At 40.6% G+C, this 26,403-nt stretch overlaps 2 protein-coding genes across 8 annotated transcripts in view; one reads left to right on the top strand and one right to left on the bottom strand.

The window, feature by feature from the left end:
* Window positions 1-339: 339 nt before the first annotated feature.
* DHRS9 (dehydrogenase/reductase 9) lies at window positions 340-24,913 on the bottom strand. Of its 5 annotated transcripts, none has more exons than XM_042450163.1 (7): window positions 24,887-24,913; window positions 22,191-22,252; window positions 8,101-8,326; window positions 6,491-6,842; window positions 2,928-3,186; window positions 1,853-2,016; window positions 340-895 (listed from the first exon to the last, which is right to left on the bottom strand). In XM_042450163.1, the coding sequence occupies exons 3-7, from the start codon at window positions 8,107-8,109 to the stop codon at window positions 669-671; spliced, it is 1,011 nt and encodes a 336-aa protein (XP_042306097.1). In that variant the 5' UTR covers window positions 8,110-8,326; window positions 22,191-22,252; window positions 24,887-24,913; the 3' UTR covers window positions 340-668. The 5 variants fall into 5 exon arrangements, with proteins under 5 accessions (XP_042306097.1, XP_042306114.1, XP_042306121.1 ...); XM_042450180.1 differs by lacking the exon at window positions 24,887-24,913 and adding an exon at window positions 12,316-12,773; XM_042450187.1 differs by lacking the exons at window positions 22,191-22,252; window positions 24,887-24,913 and adding exons at window positions 12,316-12,773; window positions 19,519-19,868.
* LOC121921681 (bile salt export pump-like) overlaps window positions 23,208-26,403 on the top strand; it is a 390,920-nt gene continuing 387,724 nt past the window's right edge. For all 3 annotated transcript variants that reach the window (XM_042450110.1, XM_042450120.1, XM_042450138.1), the window contains exon 1: window positions 23,208-23,362. The gene's annotated coding sequence lies outside the window, so the exon portion shown is untranslated. The remainder of the gene's footprint in view (window positions 23,363-26,403) is intronic.

The raw sequence follows: 26,403 nt of genomic DNA on the forward strand, positions 1-26,403 counted from the left end.
CCTGGGGAAACATTATCTTCAGAGAGGGAAGGCAGACTACATATATTTGTGGGCACTTTGTTGGTAGATGATTGCTTGGATGAGTATAATTTTTCTTTTTCAGAAAAGAAACTCTGCCTGTAATCAGAGGCATTTAGTACCAGCATGTTTGCAACCCCAAGGCCTAAGTGCCCAGGAATCAGGATACCACTGGATTAGTCACATTTGCATGGGTTATGGCTTCCATTGACTCTGTTTTCTGTTAGTAGTATTTATCATTACTGGCTTGTTATTGTACTAATGCTTCATTATTTAAAATGCTTGACTGTGGTCTGACTGATTTCTGCAATAGTCAATCAATCTGGATCAACTAAGATTTATTTGAATTGACACATGTTGGTGTGCGCATACATCCACATCTGACTTCACTACTATGACCATAGTAGAAGTGATATTAACATAAACAAGAAATGATAAGAGATTATTGCCAAGATCCTTGGATACTTGCTCACCTATGAACACTGGTGTATTTTATCATCATTGTTTAAATATGCACAGCTTTAAGGTACAATTTGCTACTTGTAGGTTGTGGCTAGACAAACAGTAGTGGCCAAGCTACATCCAGTTCATATCTTGAGCCAACTGGTTGAGGCTACAGTGGAAACTTGATGTAAACAGAGGAAGGAATTTTAACTTGCATTTGGATTAAGTAGCTTAACTTTGTTCTTCATTAGTACATAGTCCTGCACAAAAGTTGGCATGATCGAAAGGGGTAGCCAGAGGAGCTTAGCATCCAAGCCGGCACTGTATCGTGTCTGTGGATGTTTACTCATTAAAGCGTGTTCCATACATTTCACAACCAGGGAGAGATCGATGTTCTCACATAGTTTAACTAAGTGTTCTTTCTTGACTGCATCTGAGGAGAGAAGGAAATTGGAGAGAGTTAAAGATACTGAGGAGAGTTTAAAGAGTTAAAATAAGAAGGTTCAATATACTTAATTAAACATTTATTAGGTTATTCCATTTTATTGAATTATTGCTTTCATTATCTATTACATTATTAGGGGTTTGCTTCTAATTTTAAAGGATAATGCAGTAAAGGCAAGTGGAGACTTTATAGGGCTTACTGCATCAAAACACACATACATAATGCTTCCATCAGGGCTGGATTATCAATGGTTCAGTTGTGCAATTTCTCCAGACCCCTCATAGGCCTGGGACCAATGCTAAAGGGAAAAGGTGTAGCTTGCTTGCTTTACACCTTTGATTATCTCTTGAATCTCTCAAGGATTCTATTATCATTATTTTATATGGACTCTTTCACATGGAAAAAAGACTCTTTCATACGGCCAACAGGGACGTAACTAGGATTTTAGGAAAGGGGGGGTCCAGACTAAGTGCCACCATTATAATGGGGCTTGGGTGTGGTGGCGCAGCAGCACACACCATTCATTTTTCTAATGGAAGGGGGGGTCCGGACCCCAAGAACCCCCCTTGGCTACGTCCCTGCGGCCAAAAGTGACAGGAGCAATTGCTTGAAAAATATCAGACGATGCTGTGTGACATCACCATAATCACAGCATTATCCTACGAATAAAGTGTAATTTTGGCACTGCTTTTCATTCATGGAACATTCCCATAGTAGCAAATTAATTTTAATGAATTATTTCTGAGATCCTAATAAATACTTGCTCCTTTTAGGCACTCTTTAAGAAACCTGGACATTCATTTCTGAGTGGGGTTTGGGCAAACTCCCATGGTATCACTCTTTCTGAACAGGTTCCTCTGGCTATTATGACCATTTCTTACTGATTATCTACCAGTAGGAAATAAACCAATTCACTAATATGAATTAAATCAACATATAACTTACCATCCTTCAAATAATTTTCTCCATACTGCCTTTGGATATCAGGAGAGAGATTATTCCAAATTAACCTCTTTTCCTTCATGATTCTGACTTTGTCAGAGAGCCCTGTTTTGAACAGTCCAGGCTCAATGCAACACACCTTAACTCCAAAGGGCTTCATGTCCTGTCTGAAAAACAGGTAAAGATGCCATTCATTATTTCAACCATTTACGTACTTTCTGTAGACATTTAAGCAAACACTTTCTATAGACTTTTAAGCTATGATTTTGCCCACACATTACAAAGAGCCAGTAAGATGCAATACATAGATAGCTGGGCTTGGACTAAGCGATTGTTGTTGTTGTTGTTAAGTGCCCCTGAGTTGACTTTGACTCATGGTCACCTTGTGGATGAGACATCTCCAAGACCCCCTGTCTTCAACCTCTACTCATGTCCTCTAGCTCCAGGTCTCGGTCCTCCCTGATTCAGTCTAACCACCTGGCATGTAGTCTTCCTCTCTTTCTACTGCTTTCCACCTTTCTTTCATTGTCATTTCTAATTATTCATTTTTCCTCATGATATGGCCAAAGTATGACAGCCTCAATTTAGTCATCTTAGGGCCCATACAGACAGGCCAAAATAAAGCTACTCTGGGTCACTTTGGAGGTATGCTATTTAAATGATGCATGTGTCCTAAGAGTCTGGAAGCCATGCCAAAGCCACGCCTAAGCGGTCTCTAAATGGTTTACAACTGTAAGCTAATTGCCCCTCACAGGCCGGGTATCTCGGAAGCAACCTTGGAAGGATGCAAGCCTGAATCGAGCCTGAGATCCTGGCTGGTATTGAACTCGCAACCTTATAGTTTGTGAGTGAGTGGCTGCAGTACAGGCATTAACCACTGTGCCACCAGAGCCCATGTCAGCCACTGTTGGTCTCTTTATGTCCCCTGCACATTACTGAGGAAGTGGACTTATGCTACCAATTCTTTTCTTTTACCCTCTGTTAGTCTCAAAGGTGCTACAAGAACCCTTTACATATGATCCAGACTAATGTGGCTATGTCTTTGAAGGTTGAATGTATTCATTAATTATTATTTTACCTTAAGCTGTCATTGAATGCTTCTGCCCCATATTTGGATGGACAATAACCACCTGAACATATTGGCACAACACCACCAACACTGGTTACATTTATTATTCTTCCCTTGGCTTTCTTCACCAGTGGAAGGAAATTTATTGTAACGTTTATGAGGCCGAGTAAATTAACTTCAATTGGTGCTCTATAGTGCTCAATATTCAGCCAATCAGTTGGCGCTGATGGTCCCATGATGCCTGCATTATTGATCAAGCCCCACAAACCTGCCAAGAAATAAAGTAAAATAAACAAAAGATAAGTTGCTGTCAGTAAAAATAAAACACATTCGTATAAATTCCTTTCTAGAATTTGAAGCTATCATTGTAATAGAAATAGATTATATAAGATAATAACCTCCACCACCACTGTATCACAAAAACAGGAAGATCAAAACAGTCATAACCTAGAAATAATGGTTGATGAGCAATGAATCATAATCACTCTGAGTATTTGTTTAGAGAAGGACTTAGGAAGGATATTGACAAGCTAGACTGTGTACAGAAGACAGTCATAGAATCATAGAATTGCAAGAGACCACAAGGGCCATCCAGTCCAGCCCTGGATCCAGTCCAACCAGTGACTGAAAGAATGAGGGGACTCGGAATCAAAACCTACAAGGAATGGTTGAAATGAAAAATTAAGAGGGAGACATGTCCCTGGATTTCAACTATTAAGAGGGCTATCATGAAGGAGCAGAAAGTGTCTTTTCTGATCCAGGATGCACTAATAGAATCTATGGGTGGACATTTTAAGGAGCAGGTGTTAGCTGAACAAGAGGAGAAAATGTCAAAATGAAGATAAAATGTCAAGCAATATCACACTTCCTAAGTCACATTGTAGATAACTCCTTCACCGGAAATAGTTAAAGCTGAGGTTGGGTGCTTATCTGCCAGGACTGTTGTATAGACAGAGCCACTGGCCATGCTATTTCCAAGCTCTACTGCCATACCTATATCCCCCACTTCAAACCCAGCATTGAGTAGGAGTTTGGAATTAGATGCCCTTCAAAAATTCCTTTCCTCCCTCTGTGCAAGCACAAGCTGATTGAATCACTTGACATTTAATCATTTGATAACCTGCTGCTGAATGCGTTCAAATTGCTGCTGATGAAATGTATTGTACTACAAGATGATATGAACACTCTAAATATGGCAATTAGTCTGCAATGGCTCTTTCAGACAAACCAGTAATTGCTCACTCAGTCATAAGTAAAGCTACACTTTAATTTGTGTCCTGTCTTTCAGCTTCAGATAAGGCCCTCTTGTAGGCTTACACTGAATACAAAACTTTACAATACCATGGCAACAATTTAAAATATAAGGGAAAAATCAAATCCAGTGTAGCAAAAAATGAATCAATTTAACTAAAAAACAGAAGGGCCTTCACCCTTATAGGTAAGCATTTCCCCCCAAGCAGTTAACAAGCAACGTGGTCTACAGGATGAAATAGTGGCCTCTGTGGCCCACTGCCTAAATTGCAGAGAGAGAAGTTGGATGAATCCTTTTTTGTGGAGAAGGGCTTCTTTTTCTGGCAATCAGTGGTGACTTAATGGTTTTCTGGTTAGGGGGATGGTTTTGTCTGAGCTTTAAAGGATCTGTCCGCAATGCTGAACCCATTCTGTGAGATGGAGGAATTAGGGTTTAGCATCTTGCAGGGCTCCTTTAAACATCAAACTAGATCTTGGAATGGATCCAAAATCACTACACCACACTGGCTTAACTATTAGGTAAATTGTGTCTAAGACTGAAGCCTGCATATGAAGAAAATAAGAACCTTGGTGTCTATAACCAACCTACTCATAGCATTTGTCATAGAATCATAGAGTTGGAAGAGACCACAAGGGCCATCCAGTCCAACCCCTTGCCATGCAGGAACTCTCAATCAAAGCATATCCAACAGATGGCCATCCAGCCTCTGTTTAAAGACCTCCAAGGAGGGAGATTCCACTACACTCCGAGGGAGTGTGTTCCATTGTCGAACAGCTCTTACTGTCAGGAGGTTCCTCCTAATACTGAGATGGAATCTCTTTTCCTGGAGCTTGCATCCATTGTTCTGGGTCCTGTTCTCTGGAGCAGCAAAACCCAAAATTGCTCCCTCCTCAATATGACATTCCTTCAAATATTTAAACAAGGCTATCATATCACTTCTTAATCTTCTCTTCTCCAGGCTAAACATCCCCAGCTCCTTAAGTTGTTCCTCATAGGACATGGTTTCCAAACCCTTCATTTTAGTCACCTTCCTTTGGACATGATCCAGTTTCTCAACATCCTTTTTGAATTGTGGTGCCCAGAACTGGACACAGTATTCCAGGTGGGGCCTGACCAAAGCAGAATAGAGTGGTACTATTACTTCCCTTGATCTAGACACTATACTTTTATTGATGCAGCCTAAAACTGCATTGGCCTTTTTAGCTGCCACATCACATTGTTGACTCATGTTCAATTTATGGTCTACTTGGACTCCTAGATCCCTTTCATAAGTAGTCTGGTTCAGCCAGGTGTCCCCATCCTATATCTAATGTCATTAAATGCTAGAAACTGACTGCTCAAAATAAATGGTCCATCAGACCATTCACCTGCCACTGTATTTGTCCCATCTTTGCACAAAAAGAGTGCAAAATTTTCTGTGCAAAATCCTAATTTTTGCACAATTTTTTAAATGAAAAAAGTCTTGAAGTTAAAAAATAAAATTGAAAAATATCCAAAAGCTTTCATTATCTTGCCTTGTAGAGAGAAAAAATGTTGAAATGGCTCATTCTAGAATGCAAGACTGAAATAAACAAATATTTGCATCCCTAGTTACAATCCTGGACCAGGCATTGTCTATCTGTTCTCTTATTGATTCTGGAGCTTCACTTTTCACCCATTCTCATTTGACTACTCTCACAATGCAATCTATTCATGCCTACTCAGATGTATGCCCCCTGTATTCAATGGGCCTTACTCTCTATAGGGTTGTTTAGGACTCTAGCCTCACATTGTACCACACCATTTCATCATCTCGTTAACATTTACATTCTCTGAGAAAAGGAGGAATGGTAGTTCACACTGACTGAATAAAATATCTTGGATAAACTTGATATAAATGAATTTGAATGCATTATCTTTGTAGATTGGCTCACTTCCCTAGTTTTTCCAAGCAATCCTCTGGAGCAATATGAGTTTCAGCATCACACTCCTCTTCCTGGATTTCCAGCTTATATTTTTAAGCATGAGGCTCAGAACTGATTCCTAGTTGCCTGAGCGTGATAAATGAAAATTATTTTTAAAAAGTAATAAATTACAGTATGTTGGATGCAACATGTATATAGTTCCTGTCATAATACCCATTTAAAAAATAATTCTTTACTTTCCACATTCAAAAGTACTTGGTTACATTTTGGTTAACTGAAGGAAACAACTGTGAAGTGGGGTAACTTCTTTTACTGCAACCTTTACTCCAAGCATCTCTTAAAGTTACAGGAGCCTTCAGGCTATAGCCTTACAACTCTGTATTTAATAGTTTTATGGAAGGTCTTCTGTCACTTACCGTTTTCTCCTACATCTTTTTTCACTTTTTCTACCACTGATTTGATGTTCTCCGTGTCTGTCACATTCATTAGCACAGTCTGGAGCTTATCAGAGGCACTTGCTTTCAGCTCCTCTGCTCCCTTTTCTGTCATGCAGGCAGCAATAACACGGAACCCTTTTGCATCCAAAGCCCTAGCTGCCAGCTTCCCAAAGCCAGAGTCACAGCCAGTGATGAAGACATAGTTCCCTTGAAGCTGCAGACTATTTAAGGTTTCTCCTGCTCTCCATTTCCACCAGAAGTAACAGATGATGGACCACAGCAACACGTAATAAAGCATCCCCATGTCTTGGCTATTGTCATCATTTACTCCCTGAAATAAATAGGGGGGGGGGGAATGAAAATGGCATTAGGATCATTTCTTTCCCAGTGATGCTGAATACAGTCAGCCCTCTGTTTTTGTGGGGGATCCGTTCCGGACCCCCTGTGGAAACAGAGGCTCGTCTATATTCAAGCCCCATAGGCTTGAATGGGGCACGTGCCCACAAGTGTGCATGGGTGCGTGCTGCGGGAGCGCGCCCCATTTAAAATAATGGAGGTTGCCCCTCTATGAATATTCAAGATTGTGGACCTCATGTCTAGACTGTATATAAAAGAAAAATGGCAATTGCTTTAGTAGTTGGATATACAGGCCTTTAGGAAAGATGAGGGCTGCATCTGCACTACAGAAATAATGTGGTTTGACACTGCTTTAACTGCCATGGCTCAATGCCATGGAATTCTGGGATTTGTAGTTTGGTGGGACACAAGAGCTCCCTGACAGAGAAGGCTATATATCTCAAAAAAATACAAATCCCAGGATTCTACAGCATGGAGCCATGACAATGAATGTGATGGCAAACTGTATTAAACTGCACTACTACTCTCCTGAAATAGTTTATTTTATTTTTGTTGATTTATATTTATTTCATTTCTATGCTACCTTTTTCACAGAAAGGGACCCAAAATAGCTGACAACTGTCTTACTCTGCCTAATTTTAGGGTTAGTCCTGGTTTAAGTTGTTAGAAAATTATGTCATATCCATTCTTTCTCAGTGTGAATCATACCAATTCTCAGGCAGCAAGTTACAAGCTTCGCAGTGGCTTCTCCTAGGATGTAAACAGCCAACATCCTTTTTTCTTTAGGCTGGCTTTTGACAACTGAGTGGCTATTAAGGAAAAGGTTTTTAATGGAGTTCAGGTGCTGGACTGTTCCCTTGGACTGTTTCTAATATTGCTTTCAATCTGTTTGTTGTTTTAATAAGATAATTAGTTAATTGTGTTTTATTATTATAGCTTATGGGGTTTTACTTGTCTCTGCTTTTCGAATAATGTTGTGATCTGCTCTGCAGATTAAAGCAGGCCTGCCAAGTTGTTCTGGCACCTGATGCAAAAAAATCCCACAAACATTTTCCCCCCTTTCATGATTGTAAAAATATGACAATAACAACAACACATTAAATAACTATTTTCTGCCCTTTTCTGACATGCCAAATCAGTTGCCTAGGTGACTGCTATGCTCTGCCTAATGGTAGGGCTGAACCCACCAAGACAGCTGGAAACAAAGCCATTGCAAAACATTCAAAACTTACCACAGTCATCCTGGGCTGTGATTTAGGTGCAGCGATGTTTCTCTTATGAGATCTACCAGGAACAATATGTTGTTTGCTTATCTTCTTACTTTAGTTCCTTTTCTATTGAAGGGCCCATTTTAAAAGCAAGATGTTGCACACGTAACAACGCAGAAGATAACAGGTAGATGCGGAAGTGGTTGTTTTAACTTCCTCTATTTTCAGACAGGCTGGTGAACTGCTTAACCTAGTGGTGTAATAATTACATAATAATACTGTTGCTTTTTAGTAAGCTTGTAGGAATGTGGAAGACTTTTGCAACTGTTACTGCCATGCAGAGGGGGGCAACTTATAGCCACCAGATGTGGTTGAATTTCAGCTCCCATTATCTCTTGCTGTTAGCTATGTGGTCTACAGATGATGGGAATTGTTGTACAATCACACCTGGAAGGGCAAAGGTTGCCCATCCTTATACTAGCAGTTTTTAACCTTTCTGGAAGCATTAACAAGCTCTTGTTTTAAAATGATATTTAATCTTAATTTGCAGCCTGAAACAAAACTGGGTGAATAGGGATATATTATTGCTGAAACAAACAAACAAACAAACAAACCAGAAACACTGGGAAATGAATGAGATCTCTTATTCGACAATCCTTATTCATACAAAGTAAATAACCCACAAATGGGATCATTCACTGCCGATTTAGTTAAGTATACAGAATAGAACAGAAGTTTATTGTTAAAAGCTAAAAGCCGTCACAATATAAAATAGATCCAAACAGTAAATACAAAAACAGTATAAAAAATACCAAGGCATAAAAACCACTAATAAAGTAACATGGTAAAATTAGTAAGAGAGACCGATCAACAAAAAACAATAATACATCATAAATGATATAATAAAAACATAAAACTAGAATGGTTCTAGCCATCATTCCAATCAAGAAAATTGATTCTAATCTTGCTAGCAGCTAAACCAAATTTTGCTACCATAGATGTAACAAATACATTGTTGCCGGCCAAAGGACACAAATCGGCTGAAAGCAAGATCTATCGGAAAGGGATTTTAAAATACATTCAAGAAACCTTTGTCTAGGAGATTTATACAGAGGGCAGTGTAAAAGGTAATGTTTGATATTCTCTGCTTCCCCGGTTTTGCAGATACATAATCTTAGATGGACAGGAGTGTTATTATATCTGCCCGTCAAATAGGCAGAAGGCATACATTGGTACCTTAGTGCTGTAAATGCTTTTCTAGCAGGGGCCAGAGTAAGATTAATAAAGTAATGCTCTAACCCAAACGATGTCTTGTACAATGGGTACCACAAAGAAAAAGAAGAGCTCAAGAGTGAAAGAAGATCGGCCCATTTGGAAGCAACATAAATTTTCTCTACGGATGGCATAATTTGGAAGCTTACGTCATAATGACAGTGCCCGTATGGACAGGATGTTGCCATTATAGTGCCGCCACACCATGCTAGGGTTAAGGACCATGCGGTTGCCGCACAGTCCCTAACCCTAAAATCGGTGCCAGCGTGGCACATTTGTGTAGTCTGTACCGCACCCAAGATTCTTTCGTCTTACCACCATATGGGATGTCTGGGAAGCTTCTCTGTTACCTAGGTTATTCTCCTAATTCTCCTAATTTTCCAGTGCTGTACTGTCAGAGCATCAGAAGAACAAGATATGTAGTAGGAATAATTATAGCCAGAAAGAAATGAGTTTGAAAATACATTCAAAGTGGTTTGGGATCACAAACTAAATGCCAAGGACAAACAGTAGCCAAACCTTAAACCACTCATCAATGAGAAGTGTGGGCTGTATCTTTCCAGTTTTATTATTAGGCTACAAAGTTAACGTGCCAGTTTTGGCTCAGCTATGTTTAAAATAGCCAGCTGATTAAAATAAAACTTTCATTTTACTCTTTAAGGTCAATTCCCTTCCCTTGGATCATTAACTTTTAATCCAACTGAATCATCTGCTAGACTTCATATGCAGACTTCAATAATGAGGTTTTCAACCCACCGCTGAGAATTGTCATGCCATGCTCAGTTTGTTTCATTAGGTTGTCCTGATCTAAGGAAAGAAGGTAGACTGGCAGAGAAGCGACGTGCTCTAGAAGGTGAGCTGTTCGGATCATGAAGATAGGATGGCAGCGAGTATTTCAATGCTTATGATTATAAAGAACCAGCTGTCTGCTTCAACCCAGTGGCTGGCACACCTTCCATGTTCCTTGACCATCAAGGGGATGGTGATGGTTGGTGCAGCAGATCTTACTGCTGCTGTAATGGTCTACACACCAGCAACACAAAGCCTGAGTCTCAAAAGCAGGATTTGGTGATGTCACAAGGCCAAGCCTGCTGATGTCACAAATCCTGTGAATCCATGCAGAGAAGAATTCAAACCTCTGTGTACCAAGTCACTCAAGGAAGTGAGATAACGTCATAGCAGAGCACACTAATCACACCCAGGCAATCATACCCACACAAACCATCTGCCTGCTGTCCCTTATCTTTTTTTCAAATCTCACCTCACTTCCTTCTTTGCCTTCCTGATTTTTCCCACTTCTTAAATCCACTTGCTTTCTCCTTTTCTCTCTTTTTGTATCCTGACTTCCTTCCCTCTCCATTTCTTTCTCCCCTGTTGTTTGTTTTTTAAACCAAAGATATTTAGTTTTACAAGCACAGTGAGGCAGCTGCTTCAGGCAACAGGTTCTGGGTGTCCTGAATGGACCACAGTTTCTTAGATATTTAATGTATTTGTACTTTTTATTAATAGGGAGAGGAAGGAGCAATACTTTTTTTGCCTCAGGTGTCCACATGACTTGGCCAATTTTGGATACTCTATGCCAGCTCATGGTGTGTATGTGTGTGAAAAGAAGGGATTTTGCTTAGGCAGAAAAATGTCTCGGACCACTTGATTTCTATTTAATTAAAGATATTTGGAAAACGGTATGAGCAAAACAACTGTGAAGAGAAGCCATTTTTTCTCATGCCATTCTCCCCTCCCATGGCATCCCTCATGTACTCTCTCTCTCTCTTTCTGAAAGGTGTTGCAAAGTTGGCTGGTTGACTACTCTTGCCTGCATCTACACCAAAGAAATAATGCAGTTTGACACAGTTTAATTTCCATTGCCCAATGCTATGGAAACCTGCGAAGGAGCGAGGCGGTGACAATGAGAACCAGGATCTCTGTTTCTCTTCCATTGTCCAGAGCAGCTGCCTGTTGTTAAGGCAGGTCTAGAGGTGAGGCCAGGAGATGATACTTGGTTACACATTCATAACTAAATCAGTGATGCAGGGGTCATCCTATAATTCCTGATATAGTAGAAGGCACTGGAAGAAGAGGAAGGCCATACTGACAATGGATTGATTCATTCAAGAAAGCCACTGGCCTGCATTTATAAGATGTAAGGAGGGCTAGTGGCCCTGGTGGCTAAAATCCATCAGCCTACCGACCAGCCTACTCTACCTCCGCCCATCAAAGACCCACTGTCAATTTTGACCTGAGGAGGTCTTTCTGCCATTGTTATTTACATGTGGCACCACCTCATTGATGAATATTTGCCTATCATGAAGTTCTAAAGTGACATTTATTTATTTATTTATTTATTTATTTATTTATTGGATTTACACCCCACCTTTTCCCCAAAATGGGATTCGAAGTGGCTTGACATGAAGATCAAGAGAAAAAAGAAATACAGATAACAAGCCATTCATAATCTGGCTCTAGACACACAGGTGTGCAACAGCATAGGAGAAAAATCCTTGTTCCGCCACCAAGTTACAAACAAATTTGCTGTCATTTGAATTCAATTTTGTTCTTTCTTTTTTAAAAAAAACTGCTTAATTTTCTGCCATATTCAGTGAAGTGATCTGTATTAGGAAAGGCTGGTTGGAAAAATGAATAACAATAGTATTTGCATCTGAGGAAGTAGAGCAAGTCTACCAAAGCTTATGTTACAATTTCTTTGGCATAGTTAGTCTCAGAGGTGCTTCAAGATTCCTTTGCATAATAGTATTTAACAGAACTCCAAGATTGCCTCAAAGTACTTTATACTATTTGTTGTTAATTGAAAACCAGTCAACAATTAATTGTTAAATATTGTCTCAGAGTACTTTATGTTATTTATATATGATACTAAATATTACATATTAGTTCAGTTGGGTACAGTTTTAGTCGTGACACCACACCAAACAGTAAATTATTTACAGCAAAACAGGAATAGGCACTTACCCAGGAGAAGAGAAAGTTGTAGCAAGATGATGTTAAAGGGACAGCTCCTCACAAGGCTTGTCTAGACTTCTGTTTGATTGTCTCCTTCCTCAAGATGGAAATATTAGCCTACTGTTCCTATACCAGGCAGACTTTCGACTTTTTAAATCATGCCATGAGGGATTGGAGTCTGACTCATGGCATTAACTACTTCCAGGTTTAGTCCGTAGTAATGATTCACATTACTTGAGGGAGTTGCATCTCCACATGTTTTCTTGCAGAGGCAATGAGTCAAACATGTTTCCTTCTCTAGGAAACACCCAGAGGCAAGGAGTTGTATTTAGCGCACTTACTTCACCAGAGTTACTTTTCACCCCATTCTTTTATATGGTTTTGTTTGCTTCAATCACAACTTTTTTTCAGCCGTGAGACTCAAGGTGGCTTACAAAAAAGACAAGTTCAGATAACATTCCACATCGCTGAAAATGCAGAGGTTAAATGATAATCAAACTACAAACAGAATTAAATGCAATTTAAAAAACATACCCAACTAAAAACAGCAGTGAAAACAAATACAGACGATAACATCACCTTGCAAGGGAGGGGGCATCATAAGCAGGAAACACACACAGATAATCATATGGAAAGAAAAGGCCACAACTTTATTAAGTACAGCTGACAGGTGGGCGTGGTCCAAGGCATGGGTCTGGATCTGGCATCAAACAACCTGACTGTTGATCGATGAACCCCATTGCCCAGTCACAGCTGGGCCCAGGGATAACAAAGTGTGGTACCCAGATGTTCACATGTACACATCTCCACCCCTTGTCACTGGGGGATGCTGATCAGTTTGCCCCCGCACTGGTGACTTCATCTCCATCCCAGAACCCATAGATCCACATAAGACTCCCGATAATCAGTGCTCCGCAGCACAGATAGCCATGCCCACCAGATCCATGACCCATGCTCTCACCACAAAAGGATGCCTCCAAGGCCAAATGGCCTTATCTAGCCCCCACTGAGCCAATCAAAAGTGGGCCAGAAGTCCCACCTTCTCTGGCCACTGGGGCCAATGGAATTGGCCAGAAGTTCTGCCCCTATCTGGTAGCTGGACCAATCAGGAGTGACTTCAGGTTCCTGATGCATGCTGGGTGGCCTCCCTTACTGAAAGGTCTTCCCTTTTAGCAGTTAATTCCGAAAGACTTCTTGAAACAAAAAAGGGGTTGAGTGCCCCCAAAGGGACTGTATTATTTTGTAAACTGCTGTTTGAGTTTTACAGTACACTTGTCCCTCCATATTCGCTAGGGTTAGGGCCACAAGCCCCCCGTGAATATAGAAATACCGCAAATAACAAAACCACCATATTTTTACCTGAGAGGACACCTCTCTAGGAATCTCTAGGTCCTCCAGTGCAACTCTGTGGTCAACGTCCAACAGACACTGACCATAGGACTGCACTGGAGCAGCTACAAATGCCTAGTGGGGCATTCTCATTAGGAATTCCTACGTCTTTCAGTGCAACTTTTAGGTAAAGTTGACCATAGAGTTGCACTGGAGGACCTAGATATTCCTAGAGAGAACAAATTAATCAAATCCATGAATACTCAAATCAGCAAATATCAAAGCCACAAATATGGAGGGATGAGTGTAATTGAAAGGATAGGATACAAATACAATGGCCTGACTCCTGTTGGTGCATTACCCCAGCGTCACTATGCCAGCATTGGTAGCAGTGGTTGGAGAAAAAGGATACAGGCCCAGTGGATGTTGTTCTTGTGTGCCTTCAAGTCATTTCTGACTTATGATGACTCTATACCCTCCACCAATTCACAGAGGAAAACTGGGACACATGTGACCAAGCAATATCAGTGTGGTCAAAATGGCAAAAAATATTAACAAGGAAGAATGCACCACGTATGAGAGGCTGTAGCAGTTTGCTTTTGCCTGAGCTTACAGGAAAGGACATGATTCACACCTTCCCCTCTTTTCCCTCCTGTTGAGTACACACTACTTTTGCACTTTGAACTCCATTTTCAGCAATGGAGTAAATGTAGAACAAAGGGAGGAAGAGAGATAAACTGGGATATTTTAAAAGGAGCTGAAAAAGTGGGACAGCAGCAGATTAATTGAGACTGTCCCTCCCAAATCAGGAGAGTTGAGTTATACATGGAGGCAATGGAGAAATAGGCTGCTTGAAGCTGGCAGATTTCGTCCCTCACCACTATTGCACAAACTAGAAAATGTGTAACTGCTACTCTAGTGTACCAACAAGACTGAAGCCAATTAATAAATCTAAAATTACTTTTATAACTTTACAAAGAGGCAATACCCCAGAACTTTTATTTAAGATTTGGATTCCCTTTGGGCCTACCTAATTTTACAATCCTTTTATATTTATCGGGTATCTCTCGGAATCATAGAACCTTAGAGTTGGAAGGGACCACAAGGGCCATATAGCCCAAACCCCTGCCATGCAGGAATATATAACTAAAGTATTCCTGGAAGATACCTAAGTATATAGTCACAATTTACAGACCTCCAAAGATGGAGAGTCCACCACCCTCCAAGACAATCTATTCCCATGTTGAACTGCTCTTACAATAAAAGAAAGAAAAGAATTATTTTTCCTAATATTTAGGTGGATTCATTGGTTTGTGTTCTAGCAGCACAAAACAAGCTGGCTGTAACTTCATGCCATCTCTTCAAATATTTAATGATGATGATAATGTGGGTCAACTGAATAAGTTGTATCATTGTATGTTTTTAAAGGTAACGTAATAAAATGTAAATAAAGAAAAATGAATAAATAAATATTTAATGATAGCTATTGTGTCACCTCTCAATCTTTTCTTCTCTTAGACAAACATATTCAGCTCTCTAAGTTGTTCCTCAAAAGGCTTAGTTTCCAAATCTCTGATCATCTTGGCCACCCTTCTTTGGATTCCAGCTTGTCAATATCCTTCCTAAATTGTGGTGCCTAGAACTGGACACAGTATTTCTGATGAGGTCTGACCAAAACAGAATATAGTGGCCCTACTTCTCTCCTTGATCAGGACACTATACTCCTGTTGATGCACCCAGAATTGCATTTTTTTTGGATGCTACATCTCACTGTTGACACATGTGTAGTTTGTGTTCTACTAAGACCCCTAGATCCTGCTTTCAAGTCAGTTGTCACCCATCCTATATTTCTGCATTTAATTTTTCCTGATTAGATGTACTGTAGTACCTTACAATTATCTCTGTTCTTAGTTTTGGCCCAGCTCTCCAATATCTCAAGATTATTTTGAATTCTGATCCTGTCTTCTGGAGTATTATCTCCCTCCAATTTGGTGCCATTTGCAAATTTAATAAGTATGACTTCTATTCCATCATTATTTATAAACACATTCAATAACATTGGGCCCAGGAAAGAATCCTGAGGCACCCAACCAGTCATTTCTCTCCAGGATGAAAAGCAACCATTGGTGAGTACTTTCTGGGTTCAAATTGTCAACCAATTACAGATCTACTGGACTGTAGCACTGTTTAACCCACAGCTAACCAGTTTATATAATGGGGAATCTTCTCAGATCCCTTACTGAAATCAAGGCATACTACTTCCAGGCCACTCCCCTGATCTACCAAGCTTGAAACTATTTTTAAAAAAAGGGGGAAAAAAAAAGAAATAAGATTAGTTTGGCATGACATTTTGTTAAAATCTGCAATGGCCAGGCTGAGAAGCAGTCCCAGGGCAATAGCAGAGGCTACTGCAGCTAGACCCGGGCAACCCAATGCCCCTCTCCTCCATGGAAGTCAATCCCACCACAAAGCCATAGTCAGAACTTAAACCTCTTCCTCATTATCTTTCCCACCTTCACGTCACAAAACCATGGCCAAAGTGTAAACCCCTTAATCCCACTTTCTCATAAGGAAGCCTCTGTCAGAAATTAAACTCCTGTTTCCCCACTTTCTCACAAAGAAGCCTCTCCCAGAATTTAAATTTCTTCCCCACTCCATTTCTCACTTCCTCACAAGGAAGCTTCTTTCAGAATTTAAATTCTTTCCTCGCTCCACTTCCCTCTTTGGCACAAGGACATCTCTGCCAGAATTTAAAATCTTTTCCCTCCAATAAACCTCCTTGCCCCATTCCTTCTGATGCCTTTCTCTGAGGTGGATCGGTGGCAAAGGGGTTTGTGATAGGAAGGTTGAGACGGTGGAAAACTCAGGTTGGAAAGCAGTTAAAGTCTAGCAGAGCCTTCAGGACAGGAATGTGAGAAACAATGTAGGAAGAATGCTTTCCCAGTGCGTTGTCATCCAGGTAATTTTAAATGTTAAATAATAACCTGAGCATCCACCATTTTTGGTATCCACCAGGAGTCCTGGATTCAAACTCCCACGTATACTGAGGGCCCACTGTACATGTAAACACATTTAGGCTGTCTGAACAATATGGAAATTTGAAGGTATAATTTTTATTTTGCTAGTTGTTTATGGCTCAACTATTGCCACACATTCAGTGACATAGGGGAATTTTGATTTATCAGTAATATTAGTATAAAAAAATATTAGTAAGGATTTGTATGGTGTGGTACGGTGGGTGACACCATGAGTTACCACACTGATTGACGTCAGCCCTAGTGATGCCATTGGTCCCAACCTTGTGCTTCATGAGGCATTTGCCTCATGAAGCAAATATGAGGTGTCATACAAGGGAAGTGAATTGTTAATTATTTAATTTCTTATTATGGTCTTTCACTGCAAGGGACCCAGAGAGCCAGTTGTGGAACTTTCTTCCTCGTGTGCCAAAATGTCAGGGTTGGTTTTAGGTCCTGTGGGTTAGCCTGGCCTAGAGATGCCCACTGAAATCAATGGGACTGAATTGTGATTAAAATGTTTCATTGATTTCAATGATTCCACACTAAGTAATACTGTGTACTGTGACTTGCCTAGAGCCAGTGTCACGTAGCAGTAGTGTCACTAGGGTTGGTATCACGTGGTGCGGTAACTCATGGTGTCACCCCCTCCTCCCACACCACACCACACCCATACAGAATCCTTAGTAATGCTTTTTATACTATTTTACTCATAAATCATAATCCCCATATATCACTGAATGTAATGGTAATAGCTGTGACATAAACAACTAGCAAAATTAAAATTATACCTTTAAATTACAATATCATACACACAGAATAGAGCCCTAGTCCAACAGAATAACTTTGTTTACATATACATTGTTTCATGTGTTTAAAGTAAACATGTTTAAAGTAAAATGTGATTTTTTTTAAAAAAATAAAAATAATTTTAAAAATAATTTAAAAATAATTTTAAATAATTTTAATTTTTTTTAAATTGGGGCCTTTCCTTTCTTCTCCCACTGAGCCTCACTCCACTTACCCCAATGCTTCAGCATTTTTAGCTCTTCCATTCAGAACAGCCTGCTTCTGCCAAAATGCAAATGTTTGAGGAACCATGGTGTCACCCTCCCTTAGGGTGTCACCCAGTGCGGTTGGCACCCAACTCCACTCCCCTGGTGACGCCACTGTCATGTAGTGGTGTGGGTGTTGGACTAGGGCTCTGGACAACCAGGATTCCAGTCTTTGCTCGGGCCTGGAAATCCACTAGATAATCTTAGGCAAGTCACACACTCTCAGCCTCAGAAGAAGGCCATGGCAAACCTCTTCCAAATAAATCTTGCAGAGAACAGGTGAGTGTCACCATAGGGCAAAGCTGACGTACTCAGAACAACGTTTTAACTTGGTACAGTGCTACCACTAGTGGCTCTATCTCAAGCAGCAAAATATCTCAGAGTAGATTCTTCTGTTCAGGTCCAGTACAAACACTTTTCAATAAATTATTTATCTTAACAAATATTTATCTCAAGGGGATATGTTACAGTCAGGCACAGCTGATTAACTGTATCAGGCCATTAGATAGAACTTTGTTTTCAGTCTCTCCCCTTGGTATAGGAGAAATACCATTTTAAGAGCTCTACTATGGATACTTTAAGGTAAAGCTACAATGCATTCCCTCCTCCCATTTTGATGCCTCATCCTTTTCAGCAAATGTTGGGAGGGGGCTCTCAAGAGCATATGGAAGAGACATAATGTAAAATAAAGATGGCAACTGCTGAGAGGAGAGCCAAGCAAGACTGTCGCCACTGCTGTGGATGAGAGGAGAAAGTGGTGAGAAGAAGACAGAAAGTAAGGGAGTAGATTTGCCCTTCCTTTTGCCCACAGAACACTTCCCAAATTTAACTACAGTTTGAACACATCAGTTACATTTCGACCAACTTTGTATAACAGGGATAGGAACGACATGGCCTTCCAGATGCTGCTGAACTGCAACTCCCAGCATTCCTCACCACAGCCAACAATAGCTGGAGGGCCCCACAACTCCTACTCCTGCTGTTGAGAGGTAGAATGTGATTGAAATTCAAGTAACAGTCATGCTGTTGTGCTTGTTTCATTATCTCCCAAGAGCTGCTGTCACCACTATTATGTACTGGTTGATTTTAGCTCAGAAATCCAAACTTCAGTGTAAAAATGCAAGCTTTATTAAGAAATCAAAACAGTTCACAGTATGGACTAAAGCAATAACAATCTAAGGGCCCAAACAGACAGGCCAAAATAAAGCTGCTTCAGGTCACTTTAGAGGTATGCTGTTTAAATGATGTATCATCCCAAGAGGCTGGAAGTCACACCAAAGCCACGCTCCAGTCCTAAGGACTGGAGCAGAGCTTTGGTGCGGCTTCTGGTCTCTTAAGCTGTGTGTGCCATTTAAACAGCATACCTTCAAAGTTACCCAAAGCAGCTTTATTTTGATCTGTCTGTTCTGGCCCTTTCATACACAGAGACTAGGGCTACATCTGTACAGTACTGCATAAATAAAGCACTTTCACACCATTTTACCATTGTGGCTTGGTGCTATGGAATTCTGGGAACTGAAGTTTTGTGAGACATTTACCCTTCTCTGTCAGAGACCTTTGGTGCCACAATGAACTACAGTTCCCAGAATTCCATAGCAATGAACCACAGTAGCTAAAGCAGTGTCAAACTGGATTATTTATGCAGTGCTGATGCAGCCTAACTGGGAAGGGCAGCTATGAAAGAACTGGACAAGCTCCTAAAGTGCAAATATACAACTCTGAACATTAAAGTGAGGAAAATCCAAGCCACTGTATTCTCCAGGGCAGGTAACAACAATGAAATTTCATTTAAAGAGTACATTAAAAACACAAACCTTTTCAAACCTTTTCCCATGCTCAAACCCCATTTGTTCCTAGACCAAAACATCTCTCTTTCCAGCCAGCCCCATTGTTTCTGTTGATTCTATTTGAAGCAGGCATTCCCATGGAACTGACCTTGGCAGATTCCCCATTCCCTCCCCTTCATATCTGCTCTTTAATCAACTCCAGCCTAGGTAAACATTCTTTTCACCCAACAATACTAAAGGTATGACATATCCCATCATCTGGTAATACAAAGCAAGTACAGCATGAATGTCTAACAAGCATTGCAGGAACTTTGTGGGACTCACAACCAGACAGAGGGCTCCTGTGAACTTAACAGCAGGGTAAAAGGTAGAGTTCTAGCAGAGAAAGCATTTCCTTTCCTTTTTCCCCCTCTTACTATTGGGGGGGGGGGGTGTCATTTGTTAAATTCTGATACCTTATCTGACTTCTACAGCACCAGATGTTCTTGTACCGAGCTGGAGGAGAGCCGCTGACTTTACATTTCAGGCCAAATGTTTTGAGGCATAAAAAGCTGTCACCTTGACAAACATGAAGCAACCAAATACTCACTTGCACCTGGAAGTAACCTCTTTGCTTGATGTAGTATTCTAGAGAACTGACTAAAAGGTATACACCCTTAGAGCAATGAATTGTTTCCCCCCAGCTTAAAACCACACCCAATACCTTTCAATATATTTTTCCTATCCACTCAGCCATAGCTACAGTATGAGAATATAATACTCACCAACTCACACATGATGCTCAGGGATCCAGAGGCCAGTTCACTATAAGGCTTCAAGCATTTACCCAAAGTTTTTGTGGATTTTTTGGGCTATGTGGCCATGTTCTAGAAGAGTCTCTTCCTGACGTTTTGCCAGCATCTGTGGCTGGCATCTTCCAGATGCTGGTGAAATGTCAGGAAGAAACTCTTCTAGAACATAGCCACATAGCTCCAAAAACCCACAAAAAACTATGGATACTGGCCATGAAAGCCTTCGATTCCACATCTACCTCCTCACATAAGGTGATGTGAATACAAAAGAGTTTAAACAATTGGAATGTCCCTCCTCAAATGAGTGAAGGGAAACCCAGAGTTTGGAAAAAATATTGTTTTGGACTGTAGTTCCCCCCAGTAAGCATGGCCAATGGCCACACTGCACAGGTGGATTCTGAGAATTATTGTCTAGAATCCCCCAACAACTTTTCTATGCTTTGAACAAAATCAAAGTTGTCACAGTTCACTTTGCTACAGTATCCTGCCTTAATTCTGCACATGTTCCTAGGTTGGGGGCCCATTTGCCTTACACATTATACTACTATGATTCCAATTTGATTGCCATGGCATCATCCAACGGAATACTGGGAATGGTAGTCTGGTGAAGCACTGAAGCTCCCTGGCTGTGGATTCTAAGGCTCCTTCCTAAGCTGCAAATCCCAGGACTCCAAAGGATGTTGCCATGGCCGTTAAAGTGGAATCATAGAGCTGTAATTCTATAATGTGAATGGGCTCCAGGTATAGCTCCTCTAAGCAGCCTATAGGCAATAGATGTTGCTTTCAAAAGATGCAAAAGCCGACACCCAGAAAAAAATCCTCCTACTCTGTAAGAAGGGTGTGTGTGGGAAGGCTTTTTTTTTTAGAGCAGCCAGTGGTGAAGTGGTGAGCTGAAAGAGCTCATCACAACAGTCTCCACACCCCCAAGAAGTATACAGAAATGCAGGCAGCCATGATATGAAACAGACGCATACATATAGGATTGCCATATTCTATTCCCTCATATCTGAGCATTTAATCTGCATATTATGCAAATTATAATAATGCATATTGTTGATTTGCATTCTGATTGTGCAAATTCAACACATTAATCATTGCACTTTTTATGCCATTATGTTTCAACCCCAGTACCAAGCTAAGAGTTCTCTTCTTCCTCTTATTTCCCCTAGTTTCCACCTTCTGGGCCTGTTGGAGGAAGGAAGGAGCGCATGGAAGAATAAGGTGGCAATGCTATGTCTGTGCTTCCACCAGTGAGGCTCCCACCAGTGCCAGGCTTCTTGCATGATTTCCTGCTTCATTGCCACTGCAACACTTTACCCTACTCAACAGCATGTGATGAAGGAGAAATCTAGGATTTACTGATGCAACTGGCCCAGCCGGCTATGACATTTTTAGTCCCTTCAATCCAGGATTTTCTGGATACTTGGGACAAATGGCAACCCTACATAAACACTAAATATCAGCAGTGCATAGTTTATGAGGAGCAGCTAACTGTCCTAGCTGGCAAAGAAAGTGTAAGTGGGTTACAAGTTGGACTTTGGCTAGAGAGACCCAAAATTGTATGAGAAAGATGAAGTGTGGGGCCCCAAACTTCATCTTTCTCATACAATTTTGGGTCTCTCTAGCCAAAGTCCAACTTGCTAACCACTACACTGCTCTTTGCCAGCTATGTCAGCAACCACTTCAAAGTTTTCCAGGAAATTCTTTTCCCACATCAAAGAGAAATATTCATAAACACTGATAGAAGTGGGGAATACTCATTGAAACACATGTGAAACCTACTGAAACATATGTGATTAATTAAAGTGGTGGTGCAAACATACACACACAGGGCAAGAAGGGTTTATATATATATATATATATATATATATAAATGTGGCCCCTTTGTCCAGTGGGTCCAGCACAGACCTTTACTGAAATAGTGCTCTGTATCTGTTGGTCACCAGCTGGGATTTTGTCCGTTTGGTGATCTGAAAAATAGAAAGGTGAATGTAAGATATTTGCTCAGTTAACTTATTGTATTCTTTTCACTTGCCTGCTCTTGAAACTTTAAAAAAATTGAATTAGTTGTGTTGTCTTTGCATCTGTGTCCGAAGACTGTCTCCCATTTGACAAATCACCAATTTGTGATTTGGATCTTTCCAAATAGATCTTTCATTAAACTCTGTGCCTTGCTTACTTCTTGGGAAGCATAAATATGTTGTGCAGTCTTGCTTCCTTCTGTGTGCCTGTACTAACATCCCCCTGTCCAGGTCAATGAGGGGGGTGACACCATGAGTGACAGCACCAGGTGACACCAACCCTTGGGACGCCACTGCAATGGAGGCAATACATGTTACTATCTAAAGATACCTTTCCAGTTCAGACTTAAATCTCAAGTCTGAAATAACCTCAGTATGCCACTGTGTAACCTTTTAAAATGTAGAAAGTCTTCTTCTATTCACACTGTATGAGACCTCACTGCTTTCTCCAAATTTCAAAGATACAGCCTTAAATGGCTTTCATAGACAGCTTTAAACAACTTTCCAGTGTTCTGTTAAATACAGGAAGACCACAGTAGTGAAAAACATTCCCTTTATTGGAGTGCCAGATGGAAAATATAGGAACTAATGTCATGTGCACATTTTTGATAAAGACACGAGGGTTTTAAACTCCACTTTTAAAGATGGACTACTGTAACTATTTTCAAACCTAAACCCCATACTGAGACTGAAGTAAACAACCCAATATATTTTTTAATCTAAAATATATTGTTTCCTTACTAAAATGGAAGAAGATGGGTGAATTAATTTCTCTTTTATACCTTGAGAGTAGCATTTCAGCAGTTACACCCCCCCCCTCTTTTCCTGCTAAGTTAGGTTAAAATTCTACATTGGGTGTCATTGAACTCTGATGACCACATGGTTACTGACCTGTGTGCAAACATGCCATGACAATTTAGCAGCTTAAATCCTGGTACATGGGTTATTGTGCTGAAAACGGGTAGATGTTGAAAATGGATGAACAAACCATTGGCTAATTTCCCTTGACTGAATCTTTGAAATTTGTTTCTCTATCTCTTCCTTTGTGTACTTCAGCTAGTGAGTATAACTTTAGAATAATGATGATGGTGATGGTGATGATGTGCCTCAGTAATTTAAAATACTTCTTTCAGAAATATCTTGTGAACAGATTCTTGTGTTCTTGCTGTGATTAAGAGAATAAAGGCACTTTGATGGTGAAAAATATTAAGCTGTGTTTTTCTGAAGCACCTGCTTTGTAAAATTTTGTTCTGTTAGTGTCAAAGCCAGATAGAAGCAGTAATGGCTTGAGACAATTTTTCAAAGACACCAGCTGTACAATGAAATTGCTTTATTTATTTAAGAAGTCCTTCAATTCTAATTTTTAGAGTAGGTTATATTACAGCCAATCTACACATGATGTGTGAGAGCTATATTTCCTGACATTTTAGGTTTTATTGTAAATCAATTGAGTGTGAGGGAAGAAAAGGTTCCAACTAGATTGGAAATGTGGGCAGGGGAGGGATGGAACTGGAGGGGGGCTTTTTGTCCAGTGCAAATTCATTCATTTATAAGCCGTCTCTTGCAGCTGCTTCTCTCATACCAATCATCTACCTTGAGAACTACAATTTAAATCTTAGCCTGATTTTACGACTGGCATCCCCCTGCCCATTACTCCTAGCAGACACTAGAATACTTCCTGGTAGACGCCACAGCTGCGGCTTTCAAATAAAGTTTTTTAAAACAAATTCCAGATTCCTACAGTCAATTAGCTACACCCTGAAAATGTTGGATAGGGCACTCTGGCAGATCCAGGGGGCAATTTATTTCCCCAGGGACCCCCTCTTCCAGGGATATAGCTATGGGTAGGGTGCAAAATGAGGGCTTTGCCCCTCCAAGTAAAAATTCACCTGTTCTCCCCCATTAAATTTTCCCCCAATCCCCAAATTTTTAGTACTTCAAAGACTGAGACGTTGAAAATTTTTTGCACTTGGATTCCTGATATTTGTCATTCTCATTCCCTTGGTAACTTTGTCAGCCCCTTTGTCTAAACTCTATTTCTAACTATTTCTAAATGCTAAGGATTTGGAGACTGAAGGAAAATTAATTTGGAGGGACAGAAATCTTATGGGGGGTTTAGTGTTCTCATTTCTCCCCCCACCCCACCATAACAACACCCCAGATCCTCTAGAGGTCACACAGACTGTCAAAAATGCCAAACAAATCAGACTTGGTCAGACAACTGGGTGAATTGCCACTTCCAGAGAATTTAGCTATTTGTAATGTTGGGACAATCTGGAGGGGGCAGAAAGAGGCAAAAATGCCTTTGCATGTCATGGGGCACACTTTGCCCACCCCGACTCTAAAACGATTCAGAGATCTTAGGATGGGCGGCAGATGAGCTCATTCTGTTCCTGAATATCAGAGGGTTATTAGTGTAGTTTCCTTTTTTTAACTTCTTTGCATTCTTACCAAGAAGTACTTCTAAAACAGATGAACTGAAAATAGTATCACATGGAACTTGCCTCTGTAAACTCTTAGGGATCTGTCCGCCTCTTCTCTTCCTGTACTTCTCACAATTTTACCAGAACTGAAACTACTTACTCTTGAAGATCTTTCCCATTGTTGATAGAGTCCTTACAGTACAGTCGGCCCTTCTTATACATGGATTTTTTATACACGGATTCAAGCATACACGGTTTGAAAATGTTCCGAAAAAGTATAAATTTACCTTAATTTTCCTTTTTTTTATAAGGGACACCATTTTGCTATGTCATTATATGTAATGAGACTTGAGCATACACGGATTTTGTTATACACGGGAGATCTTGGAACCAAACCCCAGCGTATAACAAGGGTCCACTGTATTTTGCATCTTTGTTCCTTAATCAGAATGGCTAGTTGCTGCACACATGCACACTCCATTGCCATGTTATTGTGGGATCCGTGCCCAGTGCCTCTGCCGCCTAGTACATGCCAGTCTCTTATGTACCTAGGGGAGTGGAACATGGATGTTATGTGGTGGAGAACAAAGGCGAACAGTGTACAGCTGTTCAGAGGAGGACTAAATGGGCTCAAATGAGTTTCTGGGGACTGTAGCAGAGCACCATAGGCCACACCTCACCAAAGTTTTACTAAAGTCTCACTCCAGGCCCTGACCACTCATCTTTTTTGCATGTCCAGGAGTGAGTCTGCTCCACAAAGAAAAAAAAATGAAAGCACACAAGATGGTTTGGAAGAAAAAGGCCTACAACAGTTTATTGATTACAGCCACAAATGGGTTGTCAGTATGGGACCAGATTTGAGCATCGACTCTAGGAGCCAACACACTGGTCCACTGCCAGAAATGGAAGTGAGGCAGAGGGACTCCCCAAATGTGATTCCCCCCCCCGGGTAATGAAAAGACCTTTGTCCATGGCTTTGCATCCCATTTCTGCCAACACCTCTCCCCCAGGTCCTATAAGTGAACTCCCCCTAAGTTACCCTTTTCAGGCAACTGCTACTTTTATCTGAATGTCCCTGTTAATTTATTGTAATATAGTAAAGATAATATTGTATTATACACACACACACACACACACACACTTTAAAATAGTATAAGGACAAACAATAAGGATCTTAGTTACATCTTATACTATTTTAACACTGGATTCATTCAGGATAAGCATTCGTTAGTCACAAACTTCAATAAAAGCAATCTAAATGTGTAAATATTTGTCCATTTGCAATGCTCTCTTGACTGCCAATAGACTGATACTTTGGTATTGAAAGGATAATCCCCCTGCCTTATGACTCAGTGGGCAGAAGAATTTGAAAGAATGGTATATATATACAAATGGGCATATATTTAGACATTTGGGCCTGGTACATACCGCCAAGAAGCGGTGTCCAGGCAGTGATTCTAGGGTTAGGGACCACGCACCAACCGCACGGTCCCTAACCCTACCCAATGGCGCACTCGTGACATTCACATAGCATCCAAAGGAGAACCTGGTTTTTTGGGGGGTTCTTTTTGGGGTGGAGGGATGCCACGCAGTTTGCCTGCTGCAGCGTATCTCTGGAGGAAAACCAGCCACCTCCAGCCTGCCCTTTTGGGGTGGTTTGTTTTGCGCTTTGGTCTG

Source organism: Sceloporus undulatus, chromosome 1 (genome assembly GCF_019175285.1).
Source record: "Sceloporus undulatus isolate JIND9_A2432 ecotype Alabama chromosome 1, SceUnd_v1.1, whole genome shotgun sequence".
NCBI lineage: Eukaryota > Metazoa > Chordata > Lepidosauria > Squamata > Phrynosomatidae > Sceloporus > Sceloporus undulatus.